At 43.1% G+C, this 17,487-nt stretch overlaps 1 protein-coding gene across 2 annotated transcripts in view; it reads left to right on the plus strand.

Annotated features, from left to right (window-relative positions):
* The window catches only part of LOC126457953 (multiple inositol polyphosphate phosphatase 1), a 311,376-nt gene that overhangs the window by 197,597 nt on the left and 96,292 nt on the right, over positions 1-17,487 (plus strand). For both annotated transcript variants that reach the window (XM_050094684.1, XM_050094685.1), the window contains exon 3: positions 8,789-8,920. In XM_050094684.1, the coding sequence (XP_049950641.1) occupies positions 8,789-8,920 (132 nt within the window). The remainder of the gene's footprint in view (positions 1-8,788; positions 8,921-17,487) is intronic.

A 17,487-nucleotide genomic window follows, 5' to 3' on the forward strand; every position in this document is an offset into this window, starting at 1 on the left:
ATTTTACAGAAGTAACTGCTACCAGTGTTTGTTCCGCTATCATATAATCATACAATAAAGGATCCTTCTTTCTATGTATTCGCAATACATTACATTTGTCTATGTTAAGGGTCAGTTGCCACTCCCTGCACCAAGTGCCTATCCGCTGCAGATCTTCCTGTATTTCGCTACAATTTTCTAATGCAGCAACTTCTCTGTATACTACAGCATCATCCGCGAAAAGCCGCATGGAACTTCCGACACTATCTACTAAGTCATTTATATATATTGTGAAAAGCAATGGTCCCATAACACTCCCCTGTGGCACGCCAGAGGTTACTTTAACGTCTGTAGACGTCTCTCCGTTGATAACAACATGCTGTGTTCTGTTTGCTAAAAACTCTTCAATCCAGCCACACAGCTGGTCTGATATTCCGTAGGCTCTTACTTTGTTTATCAGGCGACAGTGCGGAACTGTATCGAACGCCTTCCGGAAGTCAAGAAAAATAGCATCTACCTGGGAGCCTGTATCTAATATTTTCTGGGTGTCATGAACAAATAAGGCGAGTTGGGTCTCACACGATCGCTGTTTCCGGAATCCATGTTGATTCCTACATAGTAGATTCTGGGTTTCCAGAAATGACATGATACGCGAGCAAAAAACATGTTCTAAAATTCTACAAGAGATCGACGTAAGAGATATAGGTCTATAGTTTTGCGCATCTGCTCGACGACCCTTCTTGAAGACTGGGACTATCTGTGCTCTTTTCCAATCATTTGGAACCCTCCGTTCCTCTAGAGACTTGCGGTACACGGCTGTTAGAAGGGGGGCAAGTTCTTTCGCGTACTCTGTGTAGAATCGAATTGGTATCCCGTCAGGTCCAGTGGACTTTCCTCTATTGAGTGATACCCCTCCCCCTCCCTCCCTTTTTACGTGAACATGCGCACGCGAGCTCATTTTGCAGTTTTCCTCCAGTGTGTCAACATGTATACCTCTTAACAACAAGACAGTCTGGAAAGCTAGGCTCCTCCTAATGGTAACTCTGCAATGTCTGCGATGTTATCTTCCCTCACCGATGCCGACTCTGTCCAGAAAAGTGTCGCAGAAAGTGGTTTCAGCTTGCAAAGCCCGCTAAAACGTAATGAAGTGTCATCGACCAGAAGTGTACTTGACTGGCAAACTCCAATCTGTCATCTTTTCTTCCACAGTCACTTTCATTAGCTAAATATGAGCATAATCTCTTAGTGACTGCCATGAAACTGCCTTATGTGGCAGCTAAACGAAACACAGGGCGCTTGAATGTGTTACGCATGCGAGTCGGTAATCGTTATGTTCCGGGGAGCCAGATGTTAGGTCCTTGCTGCCAATGATAAATGGGTGCAAGGCGACCAAAGGGATCATTCGTCGTAGGAATCTGGACAGGTAAGCAAAAGAGTAGTTGACGCAAGTGCACTTTAAATAAATTATTGTACTCGACTTGTGGATGAAGAAATGCTACACTATTGACAACTTGTGGCAGCCATGGTTAGTTACAAGCAGAGGCCCGACACGACCGTGCGTCTATATACACTGAATATTTGCCGGGAGAGCAATCAACAACTCGGTGTAACGTTCGGCACCAACTAGCAACTCGAAATAATTTGGAACTAGCAGACTGGTGCCCATGTGCCCGCCGCTTATAACACTGTCATGGCGGTCTTCATTGGTGGCAATGTTCAAAGAAGGTATCTTCGGGGCGCCTTCTCCGGCAGCATCGGTAGGCTACGATACTAAAGAATGTTTTAATTCGGCGCCTCTGCAACGCCTGGAAATGCGTTGCAATGACGTTAGTTCAAATGGCTCTGAGCACTATGGGACTTAACTTCTGAGGTCATCAGTCCCCTAGAACTTAGAACTACTTAAACCTAACTAACCTAAGGACATCACACACATCCATGCCCGAGGCAGGATTCGAACCTGCGACCGTAGCGGTCGCGCGGTTCCAGACTGTAGCGCCTAGAACCGCTCGGACACTCCGGCCGGCAATGGCGTTAGTCTCACTGCACACGCAAAGATAGTGCAGTTGTTTCGACAGAGCGAAAACGACAGCCGATAACAAGTGCAGAGGAACAGGAGACAAAAACCATGTACCCTTTTGGTTTATTTTTAAAGTTACGTTACATCCGCAATAGCGACCTTAGTTTAAGGAGGTACCTAATCAGTTATCATTACGAAATTAGCAAGTATTTATCATCACAAAAATATATCTACTTATGATTTGTGTGGGGGATTCTCTACAAGGTTTATTAGATTGGACTGAGAATATCTTTTCAAGTGTCTTTACTCTCCTTCCGTCTCCCGCCTCCCACCCCCACATATAGGACTGGTAGGGATGTCCTGTAATCACAGTACTTCTTTTTGTTCCCAAGTAGTAAGCCTTACTAGTGTCAAGTCTTGTTGAAATTGCTCCGGGTGATACAAAACCACCACTTTCCCACTCCCACTACCTCAAAAAGGAATGCTAGCGCGTCTTTCCTCCACGATAATTGTTTCCTGGTTCTAAGTTATACGTGTATCAACTTTGGTCGAAATTACTCCAAGCGGTCCAAACCTACGTCGCAATTACCCCTCCCCCTCCCTCCCTTTTTACGTGAACATGCGCACGCGAGCTCATTTTGCAGTTTTCCTCCAGTGTGTCAACATGTATACGCAATTTTGTTTTTGCGCAGGTGGAGTCAGCCCCAATAAAATTATTGCTCATGATAATCCCAAGGTCAACGGATAACTGGTAGGGTTCAACAGAAACGTTTATCCTACACACAACTCAACAACAAGTTTCGAGAGACAGTGATATCGTCATCCTCATCAGTTTGCGTAACTTAGTTCATGGGGTTAAAACGCTGAAAAGTTCACCAAAACAATTGCGACTTTCACAAAATTAAATGGAATGCAAACACATTGGACTGTGGGTCGTCGCCTCACATTAAAATCGACGACTTCTTCAGTCGCCGTTCCATCTCACACCGCACCCTGCTGATCTGCCGTGGGCTCCAAGAGTGTCAACCTGACGCTTATCCAGTGCTCCGGGGATTGTTGTGAACAGACATGTTCGCGATATTACACAGCCCACAGCATATCAAAAGGACGTGGTGTGCGGTGTGAGGTGGGATGGCCACTAACAGAAGTCGTCGAGTTTTATGTGAGACGGCGACCCATAGCCCATTGTGTTGGTATTCCGTTTCATTTTGTGAAAGTCGCAGTTGTATTGTAGACTTGTTAGTGTTTTATCCTCGTGAACTAAGTGCTGCAACCTGATGAGCTGCGCCTCTCAAAACGCGTTGTTCACTCGTGTGCAGGACAAAAACCATCACTGATTGCTACCAGTTACTACTGTGGTAACATAAGAGCCATTACCTCACATGCGTAACGGACAGTACCAAATGAACAGAGCCGGCCGTGGTGACCGAGCGGTTCTAGGCGCTTCAGTCTGGAACCGCGCGACCGCTACGGTCGCAGTTTCGAATCCTGCCTCGGGCATGGATGCGTGTGATGTCCTTAGACCTCAGATGTTAAGTCCCATAGTGGTCAGAGTCATTTTGAACCAAATGAACGGACTGTCACTTTGTTTCTCGTTACAAGCAAAATATTTTGTACAGAGGAATGTACAAAAGACAGGGCAACCTTTTCTCGTGGAAAGAGGAGTTAGACAAGGGGATCCCATCTCCCCAAAACTATTTACCCGCATACTGGAGGACATGTTCAGGAAACTAAAAAGAGAATAAGAAAGACGGAATATGCCTCAACGTCAAGAGACTAACAAATTTGAGGTTCGCTGACGACATAGTCCTCTTCGCCCAAACTGCAGTCAATGCTCCAGGAGCTTAACACACAAAGCAAGATGGCAGGACTCACAATGAAAAAATCTAAAACGCATGTAATGGCAAATGGATCAGAAACCCCAATATATCTTGAAGGATCGGAACTAATGTATGCATCACAATACATATACCTAGGCCAAATAATTTCCTTTAACAACAAAATGAAAAAAGAAATAAAACGAAGAGTTTCCGTAGCTTGGAAAGCTTTCTGGGCTTTAAAGTTCATAGGAGGCTCAAAATGGAGGCACTCCAAAGCGTTTTTCGAGTGTTATTATATGGATGTCACACATGGGCTCTCAAATGCAAAGAGGGAAATACTCTACAGGTATGCCAATGGAAAATGCAGAGGAAGATCCTTGGCATCTCTCTGAAAGACAGAATATCGAACACCTCGATACACAAATGTCAGCAACAACAGACATAGCACAACAGGCTACGAAGACCAAATGGAAATGGGGTGGCCACGTAGCGAGGCTGCAATACGACAGATGGACGGCACGAGCAACCACATGGGGCTCCTACATCGGCAAGAGACTCCCAGGAAAACCAAGACGCAAGTTGTCGGACTTATTCAGAAAACAAGCAGGACGACAGTGGACCAGCATAGCCAGAAACAGAATGGAGTGGAAAGAATTAGAAGTACAACTTAGTGATCAAATGTAAATTAAATGTGTAGTGTGCATTACGTACGGTGCCCACTTACGCGGACTAGTTCACCACGTGAGTCTTTAAAAGCAGCTACCCCTATTATCCTTTGTCGATTTTCCATCAGAAATTATGGTTGCCTCAGAAAGTCGCCGTACGTAGAGGACTCAAATTCATGACATCTTTCTCTAATCTACCAGATTCCTGGTTCTTACACTTGAGCTTGTTTACTGTCCCACAACATAGAACTTTTATCCGAATCAGTACCTGTGCCTCTGTGTGGTATTCTGTCCAAATGTAGCTTCGTTTCTCTTTCTATCGGATGGTCACTTTCAAACAGATCCTTTCGGGCAAGACTTGCCATGAATGCTAGGCGTGGCGAACTAATAATTACACTGCCTGACAAAAAAAGTGAAGTATCCAGAGACGCGGTCGGATGTCAGTGTAGCTTCGTCCACGTACACACGTAACTGATTAGAGTTATAATTCTCTGCCACAGGTAGAATGGATGATTTACAGAAATGTTCAAGGTGCCATTTAAAAATAACTATTTAACTTCGTTCGGATCTCGGACATACTGTTCTATAATGAGATGAAATTAACGATTCTGTCACAGTTATACAGTCTTTAGCAGCTCTTATGCAAGAACGCGCGAATTTTCACTGTCTTTCGCACGCTACACACTAACTATTAGTCCTACAGACAAAATGAACAGGACCTTTTTGTAGGAAATTTAAGTTATTTAAATTTTATACTCATATATGTTTCGCTAAAGCCTATAGTTACCGAATTATTTAAGAAAAATTTACAATAGCCACTGTCAAACGCATTTTCCTTGAAAAACTCGAAACCGTAGCCTCCAGCGTAAACGTATCTTAGTACAGAATTTAAATACATTAGATTTCCTACAAAAATGTCCTTTTCTTTTTTTTCTGTAGGACTGTAGTGTGTGGGTAGCAAATGAGAGAATACGAAAAACTCCTTACGGAGATTTTGAATGCGTTGCGGGTTGCATAAAATCCATAGGTTGTGGCAGATGAATCACCTTGTATACCTCACGTTTGTCATGCATTATTGTTCTAACTACGAAATGGACTTTTTAGATCGAGGATCGCCTGTGGATGGTACTGTGCACCGAAACCGGTAGCCAGTAGGCAAAGATAATTAAATTGCGATTGTAGACTAAAAACAATACTTTTTCAATATTGTATTGGTCACCATTCCACCGACGGTATGACGGGAATAAAAAACCACTGAAATGTGCGCGGCAGAGGGTGTTTCACACTATTCTCAGAAATTTTCTGCCCTGTTTCATTCGGAGAGGGAAAAGTGACTGCATACATGTGTCTCTATATGCACCACAATCTCTCTCATGTCATTCTCATAATCCCTACGTGGGATATACGATTACATATTAAAAATTGTAAAATATTATAGGCTGTTCTGCCATTATCAGATAAATTTTTTAATGAAACCGAGATTTCTTCTCCGTCTGCAGAGGGCATACCTTTTTCGAAGGTTAGATGTATACCCTTGCTCGCTGCTGACTGAAGTAAAATTGTGTTCCCACATGCTCCCGTCTAGAACCGTGATGTCGCATGTTTTGAAAACTCGAGTGCAATCGACCGTTATCCGGATGTTGGTACTGAAGAGGATGTGTACCAGTCTTCCACGATGGGTCAAAAGCACTAGTGGACATCAGCTGCTGATTACGGCCAAGTGCGCTCGAGTTTCCAAGACAATGTGACGTTCGTGGCTCTGCGCCGAAGACGCGAAATCGGAATTTTACTTCATTTAGGGACCTTTTGGAAAAACGTTACACCCCGACTTGAAGATCTCATCAACGGACGGGAACGAAATGTTTGGGTCTGTGATAGAATCGCTCGTAGCAACTTTCACTAAAATCCCACGCGAACTTGTACCTGATGGGTTTGAAGTTTAAGTTCGCATATTTCTTTTCGTAGTAGTGTAATTTGAGTTTAACTACGATAAATAACAGCTTACGTGCCTTTGCGCTTATTGCCACGTTCATTGATAGGATTGTACGAAATGATAAATCTTTCTTTGCCTTGGTAATTTAATAGAATCTGCGGCCGCACGCTGTAAACTTTGCCGGTACGTCTGGCAGTTTTTGTTGTGGAGATCGTCATGCATTTGCCTAGTTGGGCCTGTACGTGTTTCTACAGTCGACAAAATTAAATCTTTCCCGCCTTTTATGTTACAATATATTTACTGAACCTTTGACCGTGTTCTGAATGAATTTTTCCAATCAGGTAACGAACTTAATCACTAATGTGCAGAAATGATTGGACGGTTCGACCCACAATAGAACGATGCCCTAATCATCAAACAAAACAAATCACTGTCTATGTTACGAACAATTTCTGTTCTTCTGTGGTTCTAATCACTTTCCGCAACAGCAGTTAGCTTCAGTGAGACTCGACAAGATCTGTGGTCAATTACCGTAAAACTTTCCCTGAAAAATCGAATTAAAACTGTGAAGAGTGATCGCCAGGAAGAAAATTTCAGTTAAGGTTTCCGAAGGAAATGTGACTGCAGTTAAATTTCTAAACCAGAATTTATCTGAAATCTTTGTTTAAAAAACCTGACCTCACTTTTAAACTGTAATATTTACGTATTCTACGGTAAACCTTTCTGCAAACTCACACAATGTGGATAAGATGACTTTAATTTAATTGCAGCACAATTGCTGCCAATGCAAAGCATTATTGTGCAATGTGATTAAAAACTTATCATGCTAATAACTACTTTAGAAAATTCAATCAAGAAAATTTACTCTAACTGAAACATGATCTCAGCAAATTTAAATAAGAAACGCGATCATAGATTTTATTAACGATTATTGAGCTGTAAGGAGTGTTCAATATCGTAGTCTTCTGATGTTTATAACGACAAGTTTTTGTCGTTATCATGAACTTGTGAAAAACATTTATACTTTCAAACTTATCACTTAAATTTACTTGAGCAGAGGAAACAGGTAACTTGTTAAGGTAAATAACAATCTAAATGCAATTTAATTGAATTGCTGAATTTTTCAAGACTGCATCACGTATTTTGAAATTCTCAACATTACTATGTGAGGGCAGAGTTTTTCCCTCGCGTCCATACCGTCTGCCTACCTGCCTGTCTTTTTCACCGCTTGCATACGGCTCGGCATCGGGAGGTCACCCTGTCCGCCGAAAGGAGAAACCAAACTGGACCCCCTTCAGAATCGCATCTACATTATTTTACTGTTTGAAAATTATGAACCCTGAGACAGCGTCAGTCAGTTTCTTTTCCAAAATAACAATTGATGATCAACTCATAACTATTAACATTTGTTGCATTACTTATCATCATTCAGATATGTTGCACGACGTCGCTTTCTAGGTGTTATGGCTTCCCCTGATACGAGCATACCACTGGATGAGAACTTTCTCCCACAATTCTCTTTTTATTGGGAAAAATTCTGAACATAAATGAAATGGTATAACAGCCCGGAATAAGTGTGATATTTCCGGCTGAGAAAGCTTATATTTTACAAATGCAACAAAACTGCCGCACAGTCTTCCTCAACACCTGTTCACTAAGTTAATTTACCACGTTATCAACAGAACAACGTCGCTTGTCTTGCAAACATTCCCAATTAAGTTTCTCGGGCAGATCTGTCATACTGTACTATTGAATACACACTTGTTATGATCCGTGTTCTTAATTCGCTGGTATATACTGATGAGGCTTCTTGATCTTGAGTTTAAACGCTGGAACAGTACTCTAGAACTGGTCTCACTTGGGCCTTGTATGTAATTTGCTTTACAACTACACCTCACTCTCTCAGAACTCGTCCAACAAACCTCAATCGTCCAACTACCTTTCCTATTACAGTCTTAACGTGTCCATTCCGTTTCATATCGTTTCTAACGATTTTCCACAAATATTTAAACGATCTGACGTGCTCCAGCTTAGTGGTCCATTTACGCTCCCTTGGGGGACACCCCGCGTGAAAGGATCTACGTAGAAATCCTTGTCCATTCACGCTGATTCAAGTTTTTCTTGTTATCACAAAATACTTTATGCGATGCAAATCCCAGTACGATTGATTGGACAGGTCACAGTCTGTTTCGTTTCATATCATGCACAACTGAAGTGATAGCGCTCCGTCTTTTGGACCATTCTGCCAGTGGAACACTGAATCCAAACCTCTCTCCTTGTTCGCGTAATTCCATCGTGTCGAACACCTGACAACCTCTCTTTTATTGAAAGGCAGTGTGAACAATAACATGCACGTTTGAACAAATGTTTTCAGACTGCGAGCCACAGCAAATATGGATCCTGTCACGGCACGGCACCCGCTATCCCGGTTCGGACGATTACGACAAGCTGAACAGCCTGGCGAGCTTTCGTGACCAGGTCATTCGCAACCACGAAGTAAATCATGGTAAGTACGCCAAAAACATTATCCTATCGTTACTGCCATAGTCGTTTTACCACCTGAAATCAGCAAGGGCCCACTGACCATTTTCATCACAAAAGTTTCGAGAACAAAAGACTTCTTTTCATTCTTCTTTTTGTGGTTTATTCCCAAGGAATTACTTCTACTATCCGGTTTAAAAGAACGTATCTTCCGCTCTGCAGCGAATTGTGCGCTGTTTCCAAGCTTCCTAACACGATGAAATGATGTACCACACGGGGACTTGAATCCGCAACTTAGCCCTTCATGGCAATGTTCTTACCGATTGGCTATCTAGGCACACAGTTTTAATGTAACAGAAAGTTTCAAAACAGCACACGCCCTGCTGCAGGGTGAGGGATTCAACCCGGGAACATTCACTAGGCCAGCGCTGAGGCTCTGCAAGGTCTCAGCCAAAATAATGTCAACCTAAAGAACACAATACATCATGTCTTGTCATACACTGAGAAAAACGGCTCTTACAAATATATCGAAGTTGGTTTGATAAAAGTTATTTTTCTCTCTCAGTGATAGAGCCAAAAATGAGGTGACAAGCAACATAATAAATCTACAGTCATGCTACGATCAGAAACAACAAACAGAAGTATTTAGCTTGTACCAGAAGGTATGTGGCGTCCCGATACTCGTCACTAAACGTGCACGCAGGAGCCGTGCTTTCTCCCCCCCCCCCTCCCCCCCCCCCCGCCACCCCTCTCTCTCTCTCTCTCTCTCTCTCTCTCTCTCTCTCTCTCTCTCTCGCGCGCGCGCGCGCGCTCTCGCTCTCTCGCTCTCTCTCTCTCTCTCTCTCTCTCTCGCGCGCTCTCGCTCTCTCGCTCTCTCGCTCTCTCGCTCTCTCTCTCTCTCTCTCTCTCTCTCTCTCTCTGCACGCCGTCTCGTCTACACATACTGCGAACTTTCCACTACGCTCTCTCCAAGTCTTTCTCATGCACAAACACCTCGAACCGCGTTGAAGAATTTTTGTCGCTTCGCTGTCTCAGCTACACTACTCGGGGAATACAACCCAACACCGCGCAGCACGAAGTACAGTGCCTGATCGAGCTTGTGATTGCGATGCACGGTCCAGTTCAGGACGGCAAATCCGCCCACCACTCGTTGACAAGAGTATATTCAATTTGTCCAGAATGAGATTTTCACTCTGCAGCGGAGTGTGCACTGATATGAAACTTCCTGGCAGATTAAAACTATTTATTTACAGCTCGTACAAAATAGGTACGAGTTTCAAAATTTTACTGACATTGAAAGCAGTCGCCAGCATTGTGTATAACCCGTTGCCAGCGATGTTGAAGTCGTAGGGTACCCTTAGCAGTGCCAGTTGTGTTGACAGTTCGAATGGCGCGGCCTATTGCCCGACGAATTTGTAGCAGTTCTGAAGCGAATGCTGTAAAGTGTTTCCTTCAGTTCAGAAAGTGTCATCACTTCTGTCTCTATGCTGTTCATTTTTGGCACACAACCTACGACCAGCTTGGAGACAGAAGTGATGACACTTTCTGCGGGACCTGACCATCAGTTTGCAGGACAATGCTCAAGTAAGTACAGTGCAAGCTGTTACTGATTTGTTTGACTGATAGGGCTGCGAAGTGCCATACCACCTACTGCACTCCCCTGATTTAAGCACTCGTAAGTTCAACTCGATTTCTAAACTGAAGGAAACACTTCACGGAATTCGCTTCAGAACTGCTACAAATTCGTCGGGCAATAGACCGCGCCGCTCGAACTGTCACCACAACTGGCTCTGCTAAGAATATCCTACGACTTCCACATCGCTCGCAACGGGTTATACACAGTGCAGGTGACTACTTTGAAGGTCAGTAAAACTTTGAAACACGTATCTATTTTGTACGAGCTGTAAATAAATAGTTGCCACTATTAAAGTTCCAATCCTCGTATATGAATGTGTGGTGTCTGTTCTTTCGACATATCCAAAAGAACAGACACACCATCTGCACTGAAGAAGGTGGATCAGTTGCCCAGCAAGACCAATCAAATTATATGAAAGAGTGGTGCCTGTTCTCTCGGATATGTCCGAAAGAACAGACACCATGCATTCATATAATTTGATTGGCCTAGTTGGGCAAATAGCAGAGACGCATTCATAGACTTAGACTGACTGTATTTTGCCAGTATCCTCCAAATGAAATGAAGTCTGCTGCCTACTATTACTTACGATTCATCTTATTTTATCATTATATTTCATACCCTTAAAATGGTTTCATTCAGGTATTTGTAAGAGTTTATGGATTCCAGTTGCGGTTCAGTGATATTGTGAAGTCACAGTTTTTTTCTCAATGTTTGCATCTCTTTTGAACCTTATCAATATCTGACTTAATATCTGTACATTTCTATTTCAGACATTACTGCACTGTAGGTGGCTGTCTTAATTGTAAAAAATTTTTAGGGCACTATTAATATGGTCTGCCAAGTCATTAACGTACAAAATTAACGCCAAGGGCCGCAGTACACTTCCCTTGGGCATGCCTGAAGTTACTTCTGCTTTTGTTGATCTCTCTCCATCCAAAATAACATTTGTATCCTCCTCACAAAGAAATAATCAACTCAGTCACCAGTTGTGTTTGATACCCCATATGATCGTACTTCTGTTTATAAATATGGGTGTAGTACTGAGTCAAATGACTTTCAGAAGCAAAGAAATACAGCAATCACTTGACTGACTTGATCCATTGCTTTACGGACCTTTGTGAGAAACGAGCAAGTTTGCTGTCGCACCACTGATGTCACGAAGCTAACTCTACTGTAAATGCTACATAGATTCCAATAGGCTTGGCAGCTTTGCTAAATTTTACCGATTTCAGCTGTTCCTCATTTCTGCAGTAATCCACAAATTAAAATGTGGCAGTACTTCTGTGTCTTCTACGTAATGGTTTGTTTAAAAGCGGAGTTCAGAATGTCTGCTTCTGTTTTGCTACTATCAGTTTCGTTTCCTTAGACATCCACGAGCGTCAGGACATTAACTATGGAACCACTAACAGCCTTTATATATGACCGAATTTCTTTTGGTTTCGTGAGAGGTCATTCGATAAAATTCTACTGCAGAGGTCATTGAAGACTTTTGACATCCAAATGCGTTTTATTTAGTATGTCCCTATCTGTATCACTATGTTTAGTTTTACACACATTATGCGGTAGTCGCTGTTTCCGAAGACGTTTCTTCACAGAGGCTGTATATCATGGAGGATCGCTACCTTCACGAACTGTTGTACTAAGCATTATCCACTGCCTCATTGTCACTGACACCAGTTTCGTAAACACATCTTCAAAGAGGTCAAGCGTGTTTGTTCCCATTCGATTCATCAAGTGCAGACTTCTCAATTGTTTGTTCCAAGTAGTGCTCAAAGAATTATTATAATATTATTACGCAGAATGTCTCCACATGCCCACAAAAGTGTAATTTTTTCCCATTGACTGTTAGGTGATTAAAAGTCTTATCCAATCATGACACTATGGATGGGGAACGTACACGGGGTAAATCACCTAAAACTTGCACCGCAAATATTGTGGAAGTGGAAAGTGCTCCCGATGTGCGGTTTTAACGGCATAGATTGATAGCTTGGGGCTCGTATTCTTAGCCCTTCAACTTAGAACGTGTATTTTTTGTGCAAACATACGCTTTTTTAAATGGAACAATGCTTATTGACATTAGCTAACTAAAATAGGGTAAATTATAATGTCAGCAGTGTTTGTTGCAGATTTTAGTGCGAGTCGTTTACGAGATATCATTTTGGAAAGTACCCACACTACACTTGTTCAGTACCTGTGGTAGCTCACACCTAAGAACGAAACAAGTGCACACACTAGTTATGTGGATTCCGACCAGTAACGAGATGATTGACCATCACAGGGCGTATTCAAAATGACCACCGGAAGTGGCAATAACGCTTCCTGTCTGGTATGGAACGACTGCTGCGCACATGGTAGCACTTCAGCGGAGAAGTCCAAGTAGGCTGCGATAATACGTCGATGCATAACATTGAGAGTAGTTGGTATGTCCTTGTAGACAGCGTGCTTCAGCTTTCCCCAAAGAAAAACGTTTACATGCGTAAAATTCGGGGAACAGGTCGGACCGGATACAGGTCGTCTGCGTCCAGTCCAGAGATTTGGAAACAATTCGAGGAGGCATGCTGTAGTACTTGCGTGCACAGTGGGCTAGACAGCCATCATGTTGGTACCATAGGTTCCTCCTAGTCTCAAAGGAACGTCTTCTGGCAGCCGTGGAAGACGGTCTGTTAGAAGGCTGCAATACTTGTGCGCATTCAGTGTTGTGTCTAAGGACAACGGGCCTATGAGCTGATGGTTCACTATCCCACACCACACGTTTACGCTACTTGGATGCTGACGTTCCACTGGCGAAGGCAACGGGGATAGTCAATAGACCTATAGTGCATATTTCGGCGGTTTACCTGGCCACGATTGGTAATAGTGCCTTCTCCCTAAATAAGATTAATGATACACCTGGAGTATCTTGTCTCAATGCCCATGCACTGAAGCTAACACGATTCGCATAATCGTTTCCGTGCGGCCCGTGATGGAGAGAGATGTGGTAGGGATGGGACCTATGTCGATGGAGAATGTGTAGGACACTTACCTGACTCATACCACTTCCTCGTGTGATTGTGCAGGAGCAAAAATGTGAATCAGCTGCAACAGCAAATGGTTCAAATGGCTCTGAGCACTATGGGACTTAACATCTATGGTCATCAGTCCCCTAGAACTTAGAACTACTTAAACCTAACTAACCTAAGTACATCACACAACACCCAGTCATCACGAGGCAGAGAAAATCCTTGACCCCGCCGGGAATCGAACCCGGGAACGCGGGCGCGGGAAGCGAGAACGCTACCACACGACCACGAGAACTGCAACACCAGCAAGAACATTAATTTCCCTCTCTTCTGTCGTCACTTGTTTCCTTCTGTTAGGTTGGGTGTTACACTACCACTTCCATCACGTACCTGGTTGAAGAGGCTAATAAATAATTGCAGAGATGGTTGACGTCTATTGGGATAACTTGTCGCTTACGCCGTATAAGAACGAAATGCATTCTTCCTATTCTCCCCATACACTACGAACATGCCAGCTTCTTCTTCGATGGTAAATCCCATCTTCCACTTACCACCTTCTACTTGGAATTTCACACACTGACTGACTAGCTAGTCGCAGTGCACTCAAGGAACACAGAAGCACACAGCGAGCAAGCATAACGACATCGTACCTATCAACTACACAGGCAGAACAATACAATCAAGCATTGGTTTGGAAACTTTTCAAGATATATCTCGTAAACGACTCGCATTAGAATGCTGCAACAGGCTCCACTGACATTCTAATTTACCCTACTTATAATCTGTTAGTGTCAATAGGCATTTTTCCATTTAAAAAAGTGTATGTTTGCACAAAAATACGCTTTCTAAGTACTATTAAACCCGTATGTTTGTACAAAAATACGTTTTCTAAGTATTATTATAATCTGTTGACAGGCTAACAATACAAGTCCCTGACTACCAATGCATTCTGTTAAAAACGCACATCAATAGCAGATTTCATTTCCGCAATATTTGTGGCGCAGGTTTTAGGTGGTTCACCTTGTGTACTAGTTAGCATACATTTTCTCTCAAGTTTTCGGATGCATCTAGGAGTGAGTCTGGTGCTCGATACAAGAACTCAATAGTAGGTTAATTCCCACGCTTGATTCTAGGGCTTCACCAAACCATCTCATAAACTAAACTAAACTCCGCCTAAACAGACCATGAAGGCCCAACGGTACTGACCAGCCTTGTCATCCTCAGCCCACAGGCGTCACTGGATGCTGATATGGAGAGGCACATAGTCAGCACACTGCTCTCCCGGCCGTATGCCAGTTTACGAGACTGGAGCCGCTACTTCTCAATCACGTAGTTCCTCAGTTTGCCCCACGAGGGCTGGGTGCACACCTCTTACCAACAGCGCTTAACTTCTGTGATCTGATGGGAATCAGTGTTAACATTGTGGCAAGGCCGTTGGCCAAACAATCTCATATCCAGCTTCAATTTCTATCTTGGTGGATTCGAGTTCCTTGTCTGCTGCAATAGATACGCCACTGTCATTTCCCATTCTTCTGATATAGACTTAGGTTAAACCTAAAAGTTTCACTGCTGTCAATGTTGGGTTTTAGTAAGCATTTTGTGCCTTGGAAGTTGATCACTAGGTTTGTAATCGTTTAATCTGTGGATGGGGAGAGGGGCATCATTTATCTGGATCTTACACTAATACTTCAGGTCTCCTACAGCTCTCATTATCCAGCTTGGATGGAGACTTACCTAGGCTAAAAAATCTCCACTCCACACAAAATCAACCACATAAGTAGGAAAGTCTGATGTGTAATGCATTTTTGACTTATTTAGGGTGCCCCTGTAGTTCTCAACTCTAGGACGCAAGTCTAGCAAGTCACAGCCTAGCTTCTTAAAGAACTCTCAAAGTCTCTGATTCAAGCCTTGTATTTGTCTCACAGGGCACCGATTAGCTCTGGGGACAATGCTACAAATCGTGTACTTACTGAAACTCTGTGTACAAGGCTGTGTTTATTGAAACTCTCTGCCAGTGGGTGGAATGAACCAAGTGTGACCGCAGAGCCCAGATGACGGGCATTGTTCATTACAACGTGTGCCACACTTGGCAGTTGATTACATTTTATGTCGTCCGTGGCTGCCAGAACAAGGTCTTCGGCATGCTGAATGAGCCGTCTAGGCATACACAAAGAGTACCGTACGTGAGGTGACCTTCCTACATCTACATCCACATCCACATCTGCAATTATAGTCCACAAGCCACCTTACGATGTATGGAGCTCCATAAGCATACTCCTAGATATTTTATGGCAGTAACTGCTTCCAGTGGCTGTTCTGGAATTATTTAATCATACAATAATGCATCCTTCTGTCTATGTACACGTGATAGATGACATTTGTTTATATTGAGGGTCAATTGTCAACCCCAGCACCAAGCGTCGATCCTCTGCGCGTCTTCCTGCATTTCGCTATGATTTTCTAGCGTTGCGACTTCTCTGTATACATCAGCATCATTACGATGTTATGTATCAGGTCATTTGTATACATCGTGAAAAGTAATGGGCCTATAACACTTCCATGAGGTACGCTCAAAGCTACTTTTCTCTGTTGAATATGACATACTGTTTTATGTTTTGCTAGAAGCACGTCAATCCAGTCACACACTTTGTCTGATATACTGTATGCTTGTATTTTGTCTATTAAGCAGCAGTGCGGAACTGTATCGAATGCCTTCCAGAAGTCAAGGGACATGACATCTACCTGCTTTCTGGACCTCGTGGACAAACGTAGTGAACTTGGCTTGCCACAATCGTTGTCGGAACCCATGTTGATTCCTAAAGAGGATATTTTCGTTCTCCAGAGGTGTCGTAATATGAAAGCATAAAACATGTTTCAGAATTTTATAACGGACAGGCGTCAGAGATATAGGCCTATAGTTTTATGCGACTGTTGCGTGACCTTTCTCGAAAACTGGAATTACTGTGCTCTTATCTACATCGATACTCCGCAATCCACCTTACGCCGCGTGGTGGAGGATACCACGTACCACTTATAGTCATTTCCTTTCCTGTTCCACTCGCAAATAGAACGAGGGAAAAAGAACTATCTATATGCCACCGTGTGAGCCCTAATTTCTCGTGCCTTATCTTCGTGATCCTTAGACGCAATGTGTGTTGGAGGCAACAGAATCGTTTACTGTCAGCTTCAAATACCTATCCTCTAAATTTTCTCAGTGGTGTTCCTCGAAAAGAACTTCGACTGCCCTCCCGGGATTCCCATTTTGAGTTCCCGAAGCATCTCAGTAGCACTTGCGCGTTGTTCGAACCTACCAGTAACAAATCTAGCAGTCGGCTTCTGAATTGTTTCGATGTGTTCCTTTAATCCGACCTGTTACGGATCCCAAACACTTGAACAGTACTCAAGAATAGTTCCCACTAGCGTCCTTATGAGCGCTCTCCTTTACAGATGAGCCACACTTTCCTAGAATTCTCCCAATATACCGAAGTCGACCATTCGACTTTCCTGCCACAATCTTCGTATGCTCGTTCCATTTCATATCGCTTTGCAACATTACACTCAGGTCTTTAAACGACGTGACTATGTCAAGCAGGCCACTAATAATGCTGTACCCGAATATTACGGTTTTTTCCCCCTACTCAGTCCGCACTAACTTACATTCTTTCCACATGTAGAGCTAGCTGCCATTCATTACACCAACTAGAAATTTTGTCGAAGTCATCTTGTGTTCTATCACTCAACTTCAACACCTTACCTTACACCCCAGCATCATCAGCAAACAATCGCAGATTGCTACCCTCCCTGTCTGCCAACTCATTTATGTATGTAGAGAATCTACATACATAAATATACATGAATTCTGTCATACTTCCCTGGGGCACTCCTGACGATACCTTTGTCTCTTATGAACACTCACTGTCATGGACAACATACTAGGTCCTATAACTTAAGAAGTCC

Source organism: Schistocerca serialis, chromosome 2 (genome assembly GCF_023864345.2).
Source record: "Schistocerca serialis cubense isolate TAMUIC-IGC-003099 chromosome 2, iqSchSeri2.2, whole genome shotgun sequence".
Lineage (NCBI taxonomy): Eukaryota > Metazoa > Arthropoda > Insecta > Orthoptera > Acrididae > Schistocerca > Schistocerca serialis.